General features: G+C 53.5%; 1 protein-coding gene across 2 annotated transcripts in view; it reads right to left on the minus strand.

Annotated features, from left to right (window-relative positions):
• SLC39A11 (solute carrier family 39 member 11) overlaps window positions 1–16,145 on the minus strand; it is a 96,941-nt gene extending 80,796 nt beyond the window's left edge. The window contains exons 1-4 of one of the 2 annotated variants that reach the window (XM_069799371.1): window positions 16,082–16,145; window positions 14,886–14,999; window positions 13,807–13,845; window positions 6,470–6,628 (exon numbers count right to left, since the gene is read on the minus strand). In XM_069799371.1, coding sequence (XP_069655472.1) covers window positions 6,470–6,628; window positions 13,807–13,845; window positions 14,886–14,993 — 306 coding nt within the window. In that variant the 5' untranslated portion in view covers window positions 14,994–14,999; window positions 16,082–16,145. Of the gene's footprint in view, window positions 1–6,469; window positions 6,629–13,806; window positions 13,846–14,885; window positions 15,000–15,949; window positions 16,054–16,081 lie in introns of those variants that run through there. The other variant, XM_069799372.1, reaches the window with a different exon arrangement.
• Between the last annotated feature and the right edge of the window lie 1,518 nt (window positions 16,146–17,663).

The raw sequence follows: 17,663 nt of genomic DNA on the forward strand, positions 1-17,663 counted from the left end.
GACAGGACACGGGAGCTGGTCCCAGGCATCAGTCCCGCATGGATCCATAACCCGAGCTGGCCTCGGGGAAGAGCTGGCTTGGTTTTATTTGGTAAGTTCATAAAACTCATGGCCAGGTACTCCTATTTATTTAGCGCTAGAAGGGGACAGGACCTTTCCCAATAGAAGGCTTTGCTACGTTCCCCGATGAGGCTCCCAAAAAAGGTTTCTCTTCCTCAGTCATCAGAGCTGGATCCTTCCTTCCTTCCAGAGCCAGTGGAAGAGGGCTAGAATGCCACAAAACAAAACAAACAGAATGGCTGCTATTTATTTTCCCCTAAGCAAAGGAAATCGGAGCAAACCGGGAACGCACGAGTCAAGCCGCGGCTCACGCGAGCCCACATCAACCGAGTCCCTCTGCTCCATCCTCACCCCCCTGCGAGGCAAAGGCTTATCTCCTGCAGCCCCTGCACAAGCAAAATACCGATTCGGACCGGACTCGGTGCAACGTCTATCTGCCGAGGGGTATGAAAGCACAGCGATGGCAGCAGGGCTGCCCGGCTCCCGAGGGGCTGCATCGCTCCCGCTTTGAGGGGGACGAAGCCCCTCGCCCTGGGCGGCACGAGCACAGCGCAGACAGACTGCAATCGCACATTCGCATGTCTGCCCGTTCCCACTTTTTCTGCATCCAGGCATCCCCACGCCAGCTCGGCTCTCGCCAGGAACGCGATGCCGAGACGCGGGAAGGCTTTTGCAGGCAGCGGGAGCCAGCAGGCAGGGCTGCCAGGAGCACAGACCAGCAAAGACTGAACACAGTCTGCATGTAAAAAGGGTAGAGTCACTTTGCATGCCCCAGACCACCAAAACCACCTCACTGAAACCCCTTTATTTGATCATTTTCCCAAGATTATGTGGCCCAAGACATGCAGCTGCCAGGCTGAGCTCGGCAAGATGCCACCCACGCCACCGCACCTGGGTCCCTGGGCTGCTCTGGACAGTGTTTCAGTCCCACGCTCAAAAATTTAATAAGCCAGAAAATACATATGCCCCACACACAGGCATGTCCCTTGGTTAATGCTCGAATCGCAAAAGCCTCTACCTACTACGGCAATGAGGATGTGCAGCTAATTAACTTTCTAGGAGTCACATATGAACAGGAAAAAGCACATTAAGAATAGGAACTTCTGATGGGCATGTCTCGGAGGAATTAGCAAATTGCATAAGAGGGAACCTTTATTCCGATTATAAATTAACAGCAGCGACAAGACCTAGCACATTTTTACTGCCTCATGAAATAATTAACCCATCAAATCCAGCTCCATGCAAATCAGAAGGGAGAGCGGTATTAAAAGCTTTCCATCTTTGCCGGGTGGAAGCACATACACTGCCAGCGCCGAGCCGAGAGGATCACCAACATCCTCAAACTGCACCCACAGTGCTCACACGGTTACCCCGGTACGCCAAGCATGTGCTAGGAATCACTACGCAGTGGCCCCCCAAAAAAGATGCTTCCCATGGTCTAATCCAGCTGTGGTTTAGCCCTGAGAAAGAAATTGCAATTTTAAATAACATGCTACTACGCCTGGAGTGGGTGTGATGGTCTCTCCTCCCCCTCCTGCAGCTTCACCATCCACGCACTATTCTCAGCTTTCCCCCGATACGTGACTTGCACAGATTTAGAAAGCAAAATATACATCCTCAAGGCACATTCTGAGCCAAACAGACACCATCATTATTAAATGGGAGATATCTGTTTATCAAGTTCTCAAATCCCTCCCAAGGGTGCTCATCAAAAATAGCCTTAAATTCACTGTGCCAAATGCCCAGTCCCAGACTATATTCCAAAAAAGCTTGCAAGCCTCAATTTGCAAAAATAGAAGAGGGCAGGAGCACAATGTAATTATGTTTTGAGAGGGTTAATGGGATCCAGCCTCCTACTACGAACATCCACACACATGCACCCACTCTACTCTCATCCAGCCCACGTGAAAATCCTCAGCCTGCTCATGAAAACCATTATGCAGCTGCAAACCACAGCCCAAAATATTTTATAACAGGTATGAAACACAAGCCCTGGACCCCCAGGAAGGGGTTTCAGCCACGCTGGTCCTTCCTGCAGCACAAGAGCCCAGCACTGGCACCCACAGAGCACGCACCAACCCAGGCGAAAGGCTTTTAAAAGGCACTTTAGTTACTATTTGTTTTAAATCCAAGGAATGGTCCACCCGTCACATGCGGCTTTATTGATTTACTCTGTACTCAGAAAAAAAGGCAACAAACCCTCTATCTAGCTGACAAGAAAAAAAAATTTTTTAAAAAATCCAATTGAGATGGTATTTCCAGGACAGAATTACAGCCCTGGCTTCCCATCCTCCCGTCCCCGATCATCTTTTACACGAGAAGTATTGGCAGGCTCCTAGTTATAACTGAGTAATGGCCCATCAGCTCTCCCCCTAGATTATATATTAACTCCTGCTTCTCCTGCAACATCTGCCCTCCTCTCCCTCCGCCTTGAACGCCGACCAGCTCTCCCAGGGGAGACCCCAGGGCTGCCCCACACCCCCACGTGCCACAGCACCCATCCGGGTCCTGGACCGAGCTCAGCTCCGGCTGCAGACCCGCACCCACCATGGTGGAAGCGAGAGAGCTGCTTTCTGTATGCGGACAGATGTTTCTGAGCAAAATGAAGCCTCGAGGTAGAGGAGATGAAGCTGATTAAGCCTCATTATCCTATTTAGCGTAACGATCGCAGAGCCGAGAGGACATCGTGCAGCCAGGGAACGGAAAGAATAAGGTGGTTAACAGAAGCACGTATCCACGTGGGAAGGCAGGTACGGCCGAGCTGACGTGCAGCCTGCGAGGGATTTATTATCTCCCACGACGGCCAGCTTGTTTTCTCCTCTTCCCTGCCCATGCCACCTTCCCAAACCCACCAGCATCATGTCTGTGAATTCCCACTTGCTCAGAGGAGCACTGAATGGTGTGACCTGGAAAAGGCAGGAGCGAGGGAGTCCCTGGAAGCCACAGCTTCAACGTGGGTGCTCCGCTGCACCCGGACCCAGCATTCCACCCAAAGCCCACCCTCGTGGGCACAGGAACACTCGTGGGAACTCCCAACAGCCTGCTGCACTGCCAGGAGAGGTCTTGGGGATCCAGCAGCTCGAAGACAAAGGCGACACACATGGACGGGAAAATCCAGGTGCAAAAGCAGCCAGGGACTGTCTGAAAACTGGAGTCAGGCTGGATGCATCCTCTGGACTCTTGTGGGATTCCTCCGCAAAGAGGGAGGCCAGAGCAAGAAACCCATCACGGAAACCCAATAAAACATCACACTCTGAAAAAACCGCAGCCAAGTCAGCAGAGCTGCAAGACAGATTTGAAGGATGAGAATAATAATACTTAATTCCAGCATTCTTACGTGTTACAGTAGACCCAAAATAGCTACTCAGTGATCAGGGACCTACTGCGCTGAGCAGTGTTTTTAAGTGAACTCTCCCTCAAAGGCTTTGTGTCTTGGCATTAAAGACCCTCAGCTCCAACCCTTTTTAGTAAAGTCAATAGCATCTCACACACACACACACCCCCCCATCACCTGCCCCGCTCCATCCAGAAGCCTCCTCAAATGCCAGTTGAAAGCCACATTCTTATTTAAAAAGTAACTGTAAGGTTAAACTAGAGCGAAGGAAGGAGAGAAACCTGTTGCAGCATCACCGGGGCCAGGGAGGGAAGAGACAGACAGGACGTTCCTTAGTGGTTTAAGATATTCCAGAAATAATAGCAACGTCCTGCTGCAGAACCAGCTCTGCCACTACCTTCCCAGTCACTGAACCCTGCACAGCTGGTAAAGACACACTCACGCAAGGAGACAGTTGCCAAAATAAGGGAGAGCCCCCTTTTAAAAACTCCTGAGGTCTGTTTCTGCAATGGTCTCGCTCTCCAACCGTGCCCAAACGCCCCGTTGCAGTTTGCTGTCGTCCACCAGCCGAGCCGAGTGCTCCCAGACCAGCATCTCCTCCTCCATAAACTCAGCTAAAGGATGAACAAACACGTTAAAGGCTTCACACAGGGAAACGGCGGAAGATAAAGATGTAATAGATTAGATCTGTCTTTTGCAAGAAATGTAATGACTACAGCTGTTCGGCATCATTAACCAGTTTGTCTTGGAGGTTTAACCCTCCCGCCGGCCCCAGCTCTGCCATTGAGCAAACACTCGGGTACCACTGGAGCCACCCAGCTCCCACTGGGCTGCAGCGGGAGCGAAGCCTTGCTCCCTTCCCGCATGGGGTGATAAGGAGTCATTAAAAGCTTTTACTACCTGTTGCTATCCAGCAAACCAATTATGGAGGAGTGCCAGGCAGAGAGAGAGCTCTCTGTGCAAAGAGCAGCCTGCTAAAAACTGATCCCTCGTCCTGCCCTCCCAGGGACAGTGAGCCCCACGGTCTCACCAGCATCCCTTCTCCATCCAACTTCAGGGGAGGAGGGGGGAACCAACCTGAGATTTTAACTGATTTAGAAAGAAGCAAGACTTGTTGGAAGTGAAGTGCAATGGTTTAACCCTTGTCTGAGCAGCACTGGCTCCTGAGAGAGAAGTGTGGGCTCCAAGTGAAGGGAGATGCATCTTGAGCCAAATTCCCTTGCCAGCACAGCCCCAAGGATGGCTCAGGACTGGCCGGGCACTTGCTGATTTTTCATTTCAACACATTCAGCTTTAACCTCTACCCATGCTCCTTCCATAGCACCCCTTGTAAATTCACCAAGTTTCTGGGTACCCTGTCCTCTTCCTAAAGCATCCCAAAAGTCCCATCCCCTGCCCATGGCAGGGTCTCTGACCAGCCCCAGGACCCATCACTGCTGCCTCTGGGCAGGGACCACAGGAGCCCCGTGTCCACCACCAGCTCTCCTGACCCTGCCCGAGTTATCCAGGGGAACGACAAGCAGCATTTTGCATTTGCACAAACTCCAACAAGGTGGGTCCTGCCGCTATCCGGCTGGAGGAGACACCCCAATGCAGGGAAACCCACTTTTGCGGGAAGCGAAACACACGGGCAGCAGCATTAGCCACAGGGTGTAAACCCTCTTTGAGCTCAGCGATAGCACACACACCAGCTACCAGAACTCCCGTGGGACAAGTGTGCAGTGGCACATGCTCTCCTGCATGGTGCAAACAGCTGTGTCGAGCCAGAGGCAGCAACAGCTCCTCTCCCATCAGTATTTGAAGTGGATTAAAAGCAAGATATAATTGTATATTTTTTTTTTTATATATATATATATATATAGCGCTGCTCCCTACAAGACCATCGCCACCACACACACTGGCTGCCCTTGTCACCACTCCACCCTGCTCTTTGCAACACAAGAATTTCACTTCCCCAACGCTCTTCCCCCTCCACATGCTCCCATTTCAAAACGCAGCAGAGGCGAATGCCAGCCATCAGGAAGAAGCAGGTTTTGTGGTGCAACTGTTTATCTACCCTGTTGGGAAATATCAGCTTCAGACAGCTGATCAAATACATCCCAGGCCCCATCCAGCACACTGTAACAAGGGAGATCACTGTGATGGCCAACAAAGGCAAGAGACCTCAGGTTACTGGGAGCAGAAGAAAAAAAGCAGGGTTTGAAGGCAACCAGCTTCCAAGGGCTCTGGCTGCCCAACAGCAGCCCCCAGCCCCCCTGCTGCATCCTGCAAAAGGTTTGGGAACCCTGAGAAGAGCCAGGACACAGGCAGAGAGTGCGGAGAGGTCCAGGCTTTCAGCCATCCGACACTGCTGTTCTTTCATTTATTTGTTCTTTACTCTAATGCATCCATTTGCACTGGAAGTGACACACCGTAATATCAAGCAGTTTTCTTCATAGCTGAGGATGTGTGTGACTGTACGTGTTACCAGAGGCTCAAAAAGCAAGGGAGCGGCGAAGGCTGGTGCTACAGGCTCCCCTGGACACCAGGATAACCAGCTGTACCACTCTTCAAACAGAAAGCCTCACACTCCTCACTTATAACCACAGCTAATCCCCCCTTGTACTAAAATAAACAAGAAATGTAAAAAGCTCTTTGGAAGTTTTTCAAAATATCTTTACTAAGCCATTCTTGTGTTTTCAGTCGCAAAAATCCAACAGCTTCTGATTTATTTTTTTGATACTACTCTTCAACAGTAGGATGGTTCATTCAATTTTGAAATGCTTAGAGGGTTGGCAGCTCTGCAAATTAAACCCCTGGGCTGAAACAGAAGGTCACACCTGAACTGTTTGCAAAGTGTTGCCAGTGAAAAGAACAAAAGCAGAACCATGAAGGGAAAAAAAACAAAAGTAAGAAGAAAAAAAAAAAAGCACACAGACAGCCTAAAGCTGCATTCAGCACTGGCAGAGCAACACAGCATCTCTGAGAAAATACAGTTTCATTAAATCTGTGATAGAAACCAATCTATATCTGGCTCTGGTCATGACAGAGCTGAAGGAAGAGCAGAAGCCCCCCAACCCAGGAACATCTACTTACCAGCACCGGGATAAGCAGGTCAGCAAAGTACACGAAAGCTGCTCCCAGAGCAAAGCCGACAGCCACCGGGAAGAAAGCGAAGGCTCCAAAGCTGCCAGACTCCTCGGCCATGTCGATAGCCGGGGCCAGGAGGGACCAGTAGGAAGCAGCCAGCATGACCTAGGAGACAGAAGGGGAGCAGTGAGAACCACGTAGGCACCGACGCCACAAGGATCTGGCACCGGCTACGGCATGGCAGCACTGCCCACCCTCCAGCCGAGGAAATCCTTGTGTTTGCCCCCCCATGAGCTCCATGGCCATTGCAACCCAGCAGAGCCATCAAAACCCGCTTCCCAATGGAACAAGTCACTGAAGGATGAAGTGAGGTTTTCCCCCCCCATTTTCACCAAAAGTGTTTTTCTTGGCTCAAAAGTCCAAGGCAGCAAGTGAACGACAGGAGCTCATTAGGGTGATTTGCTGTGGGATTAGCACAGCCAGGACAACCCATTGAATGGGAATGGCAGCAGAGTGGGAGCAGGAAAACTGCCCTGCCCTCGGGTGTTTTGCAGGGACAGGAGCGGGTCCGTGACTCTGCCGGCCACCATGCCAAAGCCAGGGGGAACAAAATCCTTCCTGCACCCAGCTCTGGGCTCCTCCACAGAGCAGGCAAGGGAGGAAGGAAACACAGCCTTGATCTCATGCAGAAAAAGAATAAATATCAGATAATGCCTGGAGCCAAGGAGCCATCTCCAAGCTAGCCGAGGGCACACCACGGCTTTGCTATGCCGATTTAAGCCTGCTGCGGTTTAGCTGCCAAGGTCCCCACCTCGCTACCCCAGACCAAGGCAATCACAGCACGAGGACTTTGCAACTTCTCTGCTGCTGCAGGGACCAACACTTGGGCTGCTCCTGCCCCAGCATGTGAGCCAGAGGGCCCAGGCTGGGACGAGAACAAGGCACAGACCAGTGCTGTCAAAGTCCCACCATGGTGTGTGACCAACACAGTTTGCATCAGGAAAATAAGCCTTTCCAGTAAGCAAAGCGTTTTTTAACTTGTTTGCTGCTTAGCAGGGAGGGAGAAGGAACAGCAACCCAAAAGACCATAGAAAAACAGAATTTGGGACTTGTGGGGATCTCCAACCCAGCCCTGCTCAGGGTGTTACCCTGTGTAGAGAACAGAAAGCCAAGCAAGGCACCAGTTTCACAAGCTTATACTACAGAACATAACATCAACGTGCATTTTATCATCTTATCTCTTCCTCTCCTCTGCTGCCTGACATACTGGGCTGGCTTAATTAAAAAGTCATCAGCCCAGCACAGCAAACGCCCAGCAGCAGCCTTGGCCCCGGTTTCTCCCCCTGCAGGCGTTCAGCTCCGCAGAAGCTCAGCTGTGACCAGCTCTGGGGACCGGTCCCATCACTCACCAGGAGGAAACAAGTCAGCGAGACAAGCACAGATGGGCTTAAAAATCACATTGAGATCTGTGTTAGGCTTTGGGAAATGGTCTGTACCAGCAAGGGCTGAGAAGTGGTGGCACCCATTGCCACGGGTGGACAAGGTGATGCTCCGAGCTCTCTCCCAGCCCTGCCGGTGAGCAAGGAAGCACATCAAAGGGCAACTTTCAACATAAAAAGGGGTGCGGGATGAGGATCCAGCGGGAACGAGCAAAGCAAGCCTGGAGACAGCAGTGGGAGGGATGCTGTGAGGAAAGGTGATCCCACTTCTCTGTCCAGCAACCACCCCCCCCAGCACCCCACCACGTCCCACTTGCAGGATGCTCAGAAGAGATGCTGCTCAGCTTGCTCTCATGGCACAAGTGTTCACCCATGGAAGAGAAGTGCCTAACAAACTATTACATTTTAAATCACTTTTAGCAAAGGAATGAGATGCCTATTGCTGTAGACACCAGTCCCTGAGGGATTGTGTAAATCTCAGCTCACTATGAGTAAGAAGAAAGCAGGCTGTCATGTCAGGCTTAACCACGGCTGTCAAACTTCATATTTCAAATGCCACCTCCTTTAAAAAACAACCACACACCCCAACATGGAAACACAAGCAACAGGGAAAGGCTTTGCAGAATTATATTGTCATCTTATGTTAAGATATCATTTCCCCATGGAAAACAGAGGCCTGACACTGCTCAGCCTCCAGAACCCATCACCACCGAAGTCAGCAACGGAGCTCCCACCAGCATCGCTGTACATGGGCTCCGGGGGAAGAAGATGACAGAGCTTTAAGCCACCCCAACCGCACCAGCTGAAGAAGCAAACTGCACAGCTGCACCAACCACCTTCACTTGCTTGGGAGGGAAAAATGATTTATTCCTACACCCTTTTACGCAGAGAAACCCCTTGGCCCCACTTGGTAGGGGAGCTGGAAGTCATTGCCCTGCAGTAGCCAGCAGAAGTGACGATGTCCCCATGCCTCCCCTCAGCCCATCTCTGAGCTCAGGTGCAGGTTTAGGGACACGGGTTTGCCTGGGAGCAGCCAAGGTCCTGCTCAAGGGTGCTAGCTCCTGCCCACCCTGTTCAGCATCAGAGCTGGCACTTACCCCTCTGGTTCAGCAGCATCCCTTATTGGATGATGCTCATGAACTAACAAAAGGGTGAAGATTTCTGCCAGCAACCTGATTTAAGTAACAAAAAAACAAACAAAAAAAAAAAAACAAAACAAAAAATCACACTCTATGTCAAATCTTTGTTATTGTCCAGCCAGGGACAGGAACCCAAACGCCACCAATGTCACCAAGCAAGCTGGTGTCAAATGCAGGAATAAAAGAGAAAAAGCCTGCCCAGGCTCTCCTCAGATCAGTAAAACACAAAGCCACTTCAGTAGAGGGTACAATTTTCTGCACAAAGCCTTCCCCTCGCGCCAGCCCCGCTCAGCCCAGCCAAGACAGAGAGCAGGGGACCCACAGCGCGCCGGCTCGCTGGCACTGGGACACATGCCTCCTGCCAAACTGGATTTGGACATTTTCACAGAGACTTCGTGCTCCAGAGCCAAGATGCAACAACACCATAAATCCACCAGCTCTTGGGAAAACGAGCTGCGGTTGATGTGGGAGGAGAAAGCACGCAGAAGGCAGCTGCGTATCTAAAGCATCCCCAGGTTGTGGGGACCCCAAACCCTTCCCTGGAATACATCAGCATAACTGGAGACAAAACCCAGGCTCAAACCCCAACTGCCTCGTGCTACGGAAGATGATTGAACCCAGGTCTGTGTCCTCACACTGATGGGAAACCCTCGAAACATGCCAGGCAGCAGGATTTATAACCACACCGTGCTCCAACACCACTCCCAGGGCTTGACGGGTCTCCATCAATGATGTCTGGGCACCACCATCTCCTTTCAGGTAGGGATTTGATACATGTGCCCAGTCTGGGCTCTCCCAAATGCTGCGGTGCCAAAAGTCCTCCCTCCCTGGACCATGGGGCCAGCACTGCCCCAGCTCAACCCACACAGCTTCAGAGCCACGCAGGAGCTTTTTTTCTGGAAATACAGAATAAAAAGGACAACGATCTTTGTCCTCAACAGCAACTGGTCCTGCTGGAGCCCAGGGTGAGGGGGAGAGTCCCTGCACATCCAAGTCTGGTATCACACTGCTGTGTTAAAATTAAAGCCCTCATCTTGTTCGCTGCAAGCAGCAATGTGTCGTCACATTCCTGCGCGATCATTGAGATGAGAATGGCAGCTTCAAGGGAAACAGCCATGTTAACAGCATGCAGATCAGAAAACCCATGCTGCTTACAAGTGAAGGAGATCCCCTTGGCAGGACGGGAAAGAAAAGTGGAAGGTGAGAGACTGGCAGGACACTTTCCCTGCCAAACTTCCTAGCTTGACTTCATTAACGTGCCAACAACAAGAACTAGCCTCAGTAGACCCATGTAAATTACTGATGCTGTTTTAAGCAGCACTGAAAGGGAATATTCAATACCACACCTGCCTGGTGCAGTTTAAAGAGCATGCCTTTATGATTTTCTGCTTCACCTGGGACAGTGGAAATCAAACTGCAAGCAAGTAAGAGGAATAGCCACATGAGGCTGCAGGGAAGGAGGACTGCAAGTGTTTATGTAGTGTTCATGATGTCTGAGAGCACAGCACCTCCAGCATAACACTAAGATAACAGAGAACATCTTTAAAAAAATATCTTATTTAAGAATATCAAGACTTAAGAGAAAAGCCAGAATTCCACATCAGATGCCCAAGCAAGCGAAGCCTTGTCTCCATGGAAACACATCACCTCAGAGGCTTTCACATACAAAACCCTCTATTATCCGCGATTTCCAGAAAGGGAACTGAGGCAGAGAGAAGCTAAACGCTCAGACATCCGAGCAGAGGTACCGGGCTGGAAGAAGCTGAGCTCCTCTGTGCTGCAGCGACCAGCCATGCAGGTCCCCTTCACCCAACATGACACTTGTGCCATCAGACGTGGTCACCTTGAGCCGTGCCAAAGGGGAATTTTGCTTTGCAGTCAGGATGCTCCCAGAACATGCCGGCAGCTCTCCCAGCACGCCCCAGTTCAGGGCATGGCAATATGACCACGTGCTCAAGACTTACACCAGCTCCCCCAGATCAGATGGCTTATCAGTGGTGAAGGTGGCACCGAGCCACGGCTTTCTGGATCGCAGACTAACGCTGCATCCCAGACCATCCTCCTCAAGGTCGCCTGGACATCCCTGTCCTACATCCTCCTCATGGCTCAGCAATGGCAGAGAAGTTTTCAATTAATTCTGGTTTTATTTTGCAAGCTCCCAGAAGACAAGCAGGCAAATGGTTACCAAAAGGAGACAGAACCATCCATTACACCCTGTTTCACCAGTGATCCTGGTTTCGGAGAGCACCATGCACGCTCCCTGGAACGCACACAATTATCAGGGATCCTGAGCTAAGCACAACAGAAAGCTTTGAAGCGACTACCTGCCTCTGAAAGCACAGGAAAAGGAGGTTTGCTGGCTCTGACAGAGCACAGAGGAAGTTTAATTAAACCCAGCAGCCCAGATTTCAGAGCACAGATAAAGAAGAAGTTAAGTTCTGTCTCCATCCCAGCACTCTGAGAAACAGCCCATCCGTATCTGCAAGAGATCTACATCAAAGACACAGCGTTTTAAACAGAAATCCCTTAGAGCAAGAGTAGTAGCCCACAATCAGAGCAACGTCGCTGTCTGAAGAAACACTTCTTAAAGGGAAGAAGAAAGAGAAAACAGTACAAGTAGGTTTCAAAACGAGCTGCTCCACATCCTGCTTTTTCCCCCCTACACAAAGCCAGCCTGCCTAATGGGGGGATACACCAGCCCCTTGTCAGACGCAAGACAGAGGGCTATGGGCACATCTGGAGCAAACCAAGCAAAAAGAAAGACAAAAGTTCTGACCTCTGGTGCTTTTGCCACATCACTGACACCCAAACACTCAACCACCAAGCAAGGACCTGCTCCCAGTCAGCCCAGCGGCCCTAGAAGCCACTGTGGCACAATCAACCTGTGGATCTCTGGCATCTTCCTCCAAAAGAGCTGGTCCCGGCCATGCAGCATCAGGGCAGGGCTGCAGTGACCCTAGGTAACACAGGCAGCTCACCCCAACCAGCACCTGCTTTGGAGCTGAAGTCCATAAACATGACCTAGAAACCTTCACAAATTGCAGCTCATGGGTGGTTTACGTGGCAGCACCTTCCACCAGCAGGACCCTGTTGTCCCAGTTTCCTCACTGACGTTCCCCTCCAGACTCTGCAACAACCCCATAAAAAAAAAAATTCCCCTTTCCTGTTCTGAGCACAACAAATTGAAAGAAGCTGGGGGAAAAGCAAATGTTTGCAGGACTTCTGCTTCACCCGCCGAGCCACACCTCTGCGGCACAGGGATGACTCAGTGCTCCTGGCAGGGTGACACGGTGGCCACGGGAAAGACGGCACCACACCATGCTGGGGCAGCACCAGAGCCAGCCCTCGGCCGGGACAAACACCCCACCATGTCCCAGTACCTCCCCAGCTGCGGGAGAGCCACGCCAGCTGCTTCGGGAGACACCGATGCCACAGCGAGGGGACAGCCCAGCCCACGCTGTCCCCAGCAGCATCTACCCCACACCACAGAAGTGGCTCCGGCTTGGCTTGCAGGGATGAGGGTGTGTCTTCCACAAAAAAAACAGCTCAGAAATCAAACCACAGAGGAAGGCTCCAGAACGGGCAATTCCTAACGCAAGTGATTCATTTATAAATGATGGCCCAAGAAATCTGCCACAACAGACGAGTTGAATTATTTACATCAGTAGCAGGTCGCAGGCATGTTCCAGGAAAGCTTGCTAGGGAGCAAACCAAGCTTTGTAGCATTTCATGTCACCCACCACAGCAGGCTCTTGCTCAGTGCAGCTGGGTTTGCTTCAGGCATTGGGAACAGCAAAAGAGAAGCTCTTCAGAGCTGCAAACAGTCAAATTGCACCTTGATTAGCAGTGTTGCAGCATCTGGGGGTGCACAGGGAGGAAGGAGCCCCACTCCACGCACAGCCTCGGCATGAGCGGCGTTACTGCATGCTGCAGGACAGATCACCCGAGCTGCCGGGCTCGTGGTTCACCCTGAAACTTGGCAGCATCGCCCACGCTCCAGGTGCCAGCTATACAGCCAGGACACAGCAAGCAGGACCCGGCAGAGCCTTGCACCCCAGCACACCCGCCCTGGGAAGATGCACCTTCCACCCAGAGCACATCCCCCAGCTCTCAGGCACACTCCAGCACCTGAAGGAAAACCAAAGTGATTTAAGGAGTCTGAATGAGCCTCCACCTGATCCCCATCACCCCAGGAGCTGGGCAGCCGGAGAAGGTTTACATTCACAAGCTCCAACACAACTTCAAGACACACAGTTACATGTCTTCCTTCAAGAGGGATGCAATAAGCCCCACATTTAGTGTGCACCCTTGATGTAGAGCTGCAGTGTCTTTATTCCCCCTTCTCCCAAGGGCTTAAAGCACCCACGCTCTGCAGGAGAGTGAGAAGCACAAAGCAAGCTATGCACATTAGCCTCCAAGACAAGAACTCTCCTGCCCATCTTCATTGCACCAGTGCTCCAGGAGGAGTGATTCAGAAGCCCAAGGAAACAAGAAGAGTTTAACTCAAGAGAGCCAAATCCAGCCTGGGCAGCTTAACATCCTCATGACCCCCCTCATGCCACCTCCACCCTCACTGAAGAGACACCGAGACACAACAAGACGCGACCTGCACCACACCGTGCTCTTCCCTGCCCCACCTGCACCTCAGGCAATTATCCAAGAAATACTAACAGGAGCAGGCAACCAAATGAAGCGTGGTGGGTCTTCAGAGGTGTCAGCAGGAGAATACAGGCAGAGACAAGGAGGAGAAGGATGCTGTACTTACCCCTGCGGCGAAGCCTAAGCTCCCATCTAGGATCCGCCTCTGCAAAAAAACCAAACACAAAACACACCATTTATTCCTGGCAGAAGCAGCGGAGTGCTACCACGCCACAAACTGCGCAGAGCGGGGAAGCCAGCTGCACCACTGCCATGCTGAGATAACTTTCTTCTCCCCATTTCTGCAACCCAAGTGATTTCTGTGCTTCTCACACAGAGGTGCCCACCATCCTGGGGTGATGGCACCCCACCATCGCCAAGAGCCTACAGTGCATCCTGGCTCCTTCAACCCACCAACACTGCCCAGACTGGGCTCAGCCCATCCAGTGCCCATGCCAAAGGATGTGGAAAGGCAAACCAGAAACTCTTCTGCCCATCTGTGCACGCTGCCCTGCATTTCAACCCCTTGAAGATTTTGTTTCCTCTAATAACAGGCTGCTATAAACAAAGCCATTGCTCTTCCAGTAACCCAGCATGTATCCTACCCACTTCACTCCCAGTGCAGTTCTTCTTCTTTAGCACATCACCCTCCCCCAGGAAGGAAACCAACATGCTACTGCAAAGGGAATCTCACTTTGCAACAAACTCCTGAATAAATCATCACAAGAGAGAGACATAAATAATAAATCCATTCAGGCAATTTTGAACACAACAGCAAGGGGGGCCTCTAACTTTGGAATACAAGATGACTTAAAGATCAGCACTTTGCTTGTTCTGAGCACGGGCTGACCCGAATCCTGCCCTGGAGACGTGGCAGCAAAACCAGGTTACAGGAGGAGAACCTGCTGTTCCAAACACAGAGCCCTGCCTGCGGCTCTTACCCATCTCCCAAATGCCGTGAGCTGCGCTACAGCACATACCACAGCCCGGGGTCAGGAATTTGATTTCCTTCTCCTCTTCTGTGTTGACACGCAGGGGAGAAATGAGCTGGAATTTTCCTCCTCCTGCCCCAGGACCTCCCAGGGCCAACATCAAGTCCCTCACGCTTGGGACCAGGCAGCCAAACCCACCCACTAGCATAGCGCAGCCCTCCACTCCAGACCCCGTTTCTCTCCCGGGGCTGGAGGACATGGTCCCAGCACCCACCTGCCCACTGGAAAACACAAACACCAGCGCCGAGCCAGCCGCCGTCAGCCCCCAGGTGAGGAAGGTTCCCAGCACCGACTGGACCACTGGCCCGTGTCCTGGGATCATGCTGACCTAGGAGAGACGAGGTGCGTCAGGAGAAGTGCCTGGCATTTTGAGACAAAGAATAACCCCCAAATTCCTCCCTGGTTAAGGGGTGAGCGCCCCAAACCCCTCCTCACCAAAGGGGACAGAGTGAGCTTAACCATCCTCCCTGCACCACCTCTCTAAGCTTCTTTCTTGCCCTTACGTACGCCTTTGCAATATAATCCGAGCTCAGAGGAGCCGGAGGGCCCAAGGAGGGATGGGATGCACCACATCCCATCTGGTGCACAACCCCACGCTGATTTTGGGCTCAACCCCACCCCAAGCCAGCACCAGGGCAGAGAAACTCAGGAGAAACACAAAGAAACGGCACTTAAACCTCGCCGAGCGAGGGGACGCTTCGTCCCACGTCCCCACACGGTTCCCAAGCACACGCATCACGTCCCACTTCTTGGTGGCACTTATTGGTGCCGAAAACCAATTTTTACTCGCGTGAACGCCCTCGCAGCACCCGGCTCGAGGGTACCCGGGGACCAAAGGAAAAGGGGAACGAGTCCTGGGGATGGGGCTCCAAAAGACGGCTCAGGGCTGTGCCCGAGGGGCCGCTGAGGACCAGGGGAGGGTCATGCGAGCACACCGGGGCAGGGCCCAGGGAGCAGCGCTGCTAAGAAAATACACGCATGTGTATAAATATAGACACATGGATATACAAAAATACGCGTGCATTTATACATTTAGATGTAAATGCATAAAAATACACACGCTATTGCCTTCTTCCCCCCTCGAAGGCCCTCCCGGGCCCCCCGGCCTTACCCCAGAGCCACTGCCAAACCCTGCGGGGTGGGTGCCCGAGCCAGACCCCCCCACCCCAGCTGCCTGACCCCAGGGAGAAGGAGACCCCCGTCCTGCAACCCGCGCTCCCCCAGCACCCCGGGTCCCTAAGGAGGGGGGACGCCCCCATACCCCAAAACGACCCTTACCGCAGGCACCTCGGCCCTGAGCGCCGACACCCTGCAACCCCGGGCCCTACAGCCACCAAGCTGGGCCCAGAGCTCCTGCAGCACCCAAACCCGGGGGTCCCCCCCCCAGACCCGGGCCCCATCCCCGCTCACCGCCCGGCGCTCCCCGCCGCGGACCCCGCCGCCACTTCCTGGTGCCGGCAACACGTGTCGTGGCCGCCGCTCCGCCCACCACCGCGCTCGCCGCCAATAGGAGCGCGGCGGGGGCGGGCCGCCCGCGGGCTCTGCGTTTTGGGGAAGGTGAGGCGGCGGGAGATCGAGGCGGGCGGGTGGTGCGGGCGGGCGCGGCAAGGAGCTGTGTGTAGTGGGGGGGGGGCTGTCATTGTCGCGGCCACCCCCGGGTACGGAGCAGCCCCCCGCGGCAGGGTGACCCCCAGGCTGGGCTGTTTAAAGGGCAGCTCCTGGTCTTTGGGTTGAGGTGCCCTGAGAGTGACCCATCCTGTCCACCCAGCACCTTTGCGAGCATGGCCCCCCGACATGGTTGGCGGCGAGCTGTGCCCGTGCGGCGCAATTAATCAGCCACGCTCATTAACGACCAGAGCCTGCACCTTCACAATCAGCACGTGGCAGGCTGCGATACCTAACGGGAGCAAACAAACCCCACCGTTACCCCTGGCATCCATCCCCGCTGCAGCTTTCGGACCCCATCCTCTCCCACCCGTTGACGTCCCCTCCAAGCACCGTCATGGGGCACACGGTGGCCAAGCCTGCGGCCCCCGACGGGCTGGCGGCAAGAAGCAGCTCCGGCACCAAATCCTCCTCAGCAGCTCAGCCACGTTGGCTTATGCCCATGGCCATGGGGCAGGGGGAGCCCGGCCAGCCTCGGGGGTCGCTGGTCCATGCCAGAGGGTGCAGGGGGTGGCAGAGGGACGCAGCCAGCTCTTTTGCAACATAACCCTTCTTTGTGAGAGTGTTTTATCTTCTAGCAGCCTTTGATAAGCCTCCCCTGCCACAGCTGGGAAAGGTCAAGGCCATCTGAAACCTCCCAGATCTAGGATTTAATCAATCTCCCCCTGTAATTGCCTGCATCCTTCATTAGCTCCCAGAACAAGGCAGATGCAGCGCAAGGTGCCAGCTGGGAGGGACGTGGGGACAGAGCAAACAGAGCTTTCCCCGCCGCCCTGGGGTTCCCCGGCCAGCCGTGACGGAGGTACTGGCAGGGCTGGGGACAGCTGGTGAGCCGGCGGGGCTGGCCATGGGGACACCGGTGACAGAGAAGCCTGTTCTGCATGCTGCCGTGGTCTGGGGGCAGCTGGCGGGGATGCCCCCGCCTGGGGATGCGTGGGCAGCCCCAGGGAACGGAGACGGTCGTGGTGGCAACGAGGGTCCGTGCAGAAGCATCAGCAAAATCAACTCGCATCTCCCCTTCCCCAGTGTCATTTCTGCATGCAGGGGACACGTCCACGTCACCTTCCCCAGGATAACGGGGCTGCCGCTCCTCCTCTCGCCTGCCTGCACGCTCCTGTCCATCCTCCGCAGCTCAGCTCCGGTGAGGGACGGGGACAGGGTCCAGTCCAGCCCCTTCCCCACGCCAGGCAGAGAGGGGCAGTTACCCCTCCTGCTGCACCCTGGTGCAGGCAGGTAAAGGCAGAGCCAGGGAGGGCTGGCAGCTCCCGTGTGGCCCCTGCCTGTAACAGCACCAGGAAGGATGAGACCGGCAGCCACAACCATGCAT

This window comes from Haliaeetus albicilla, chromosome 12 (assembly GCF_947461875.1).
Source record: "Haliaeetus albicilla chromosome 12, bHalAlb1.1, whole genome shotgun sequence".
Classification (NCBI taxonomy): domain Eukaryota; kingdom Metazoa; phylum Chordata; class Aves; order Accipitriformes; family Accipitridae; genus Haliaeetus; species Haliaeetus albicilla.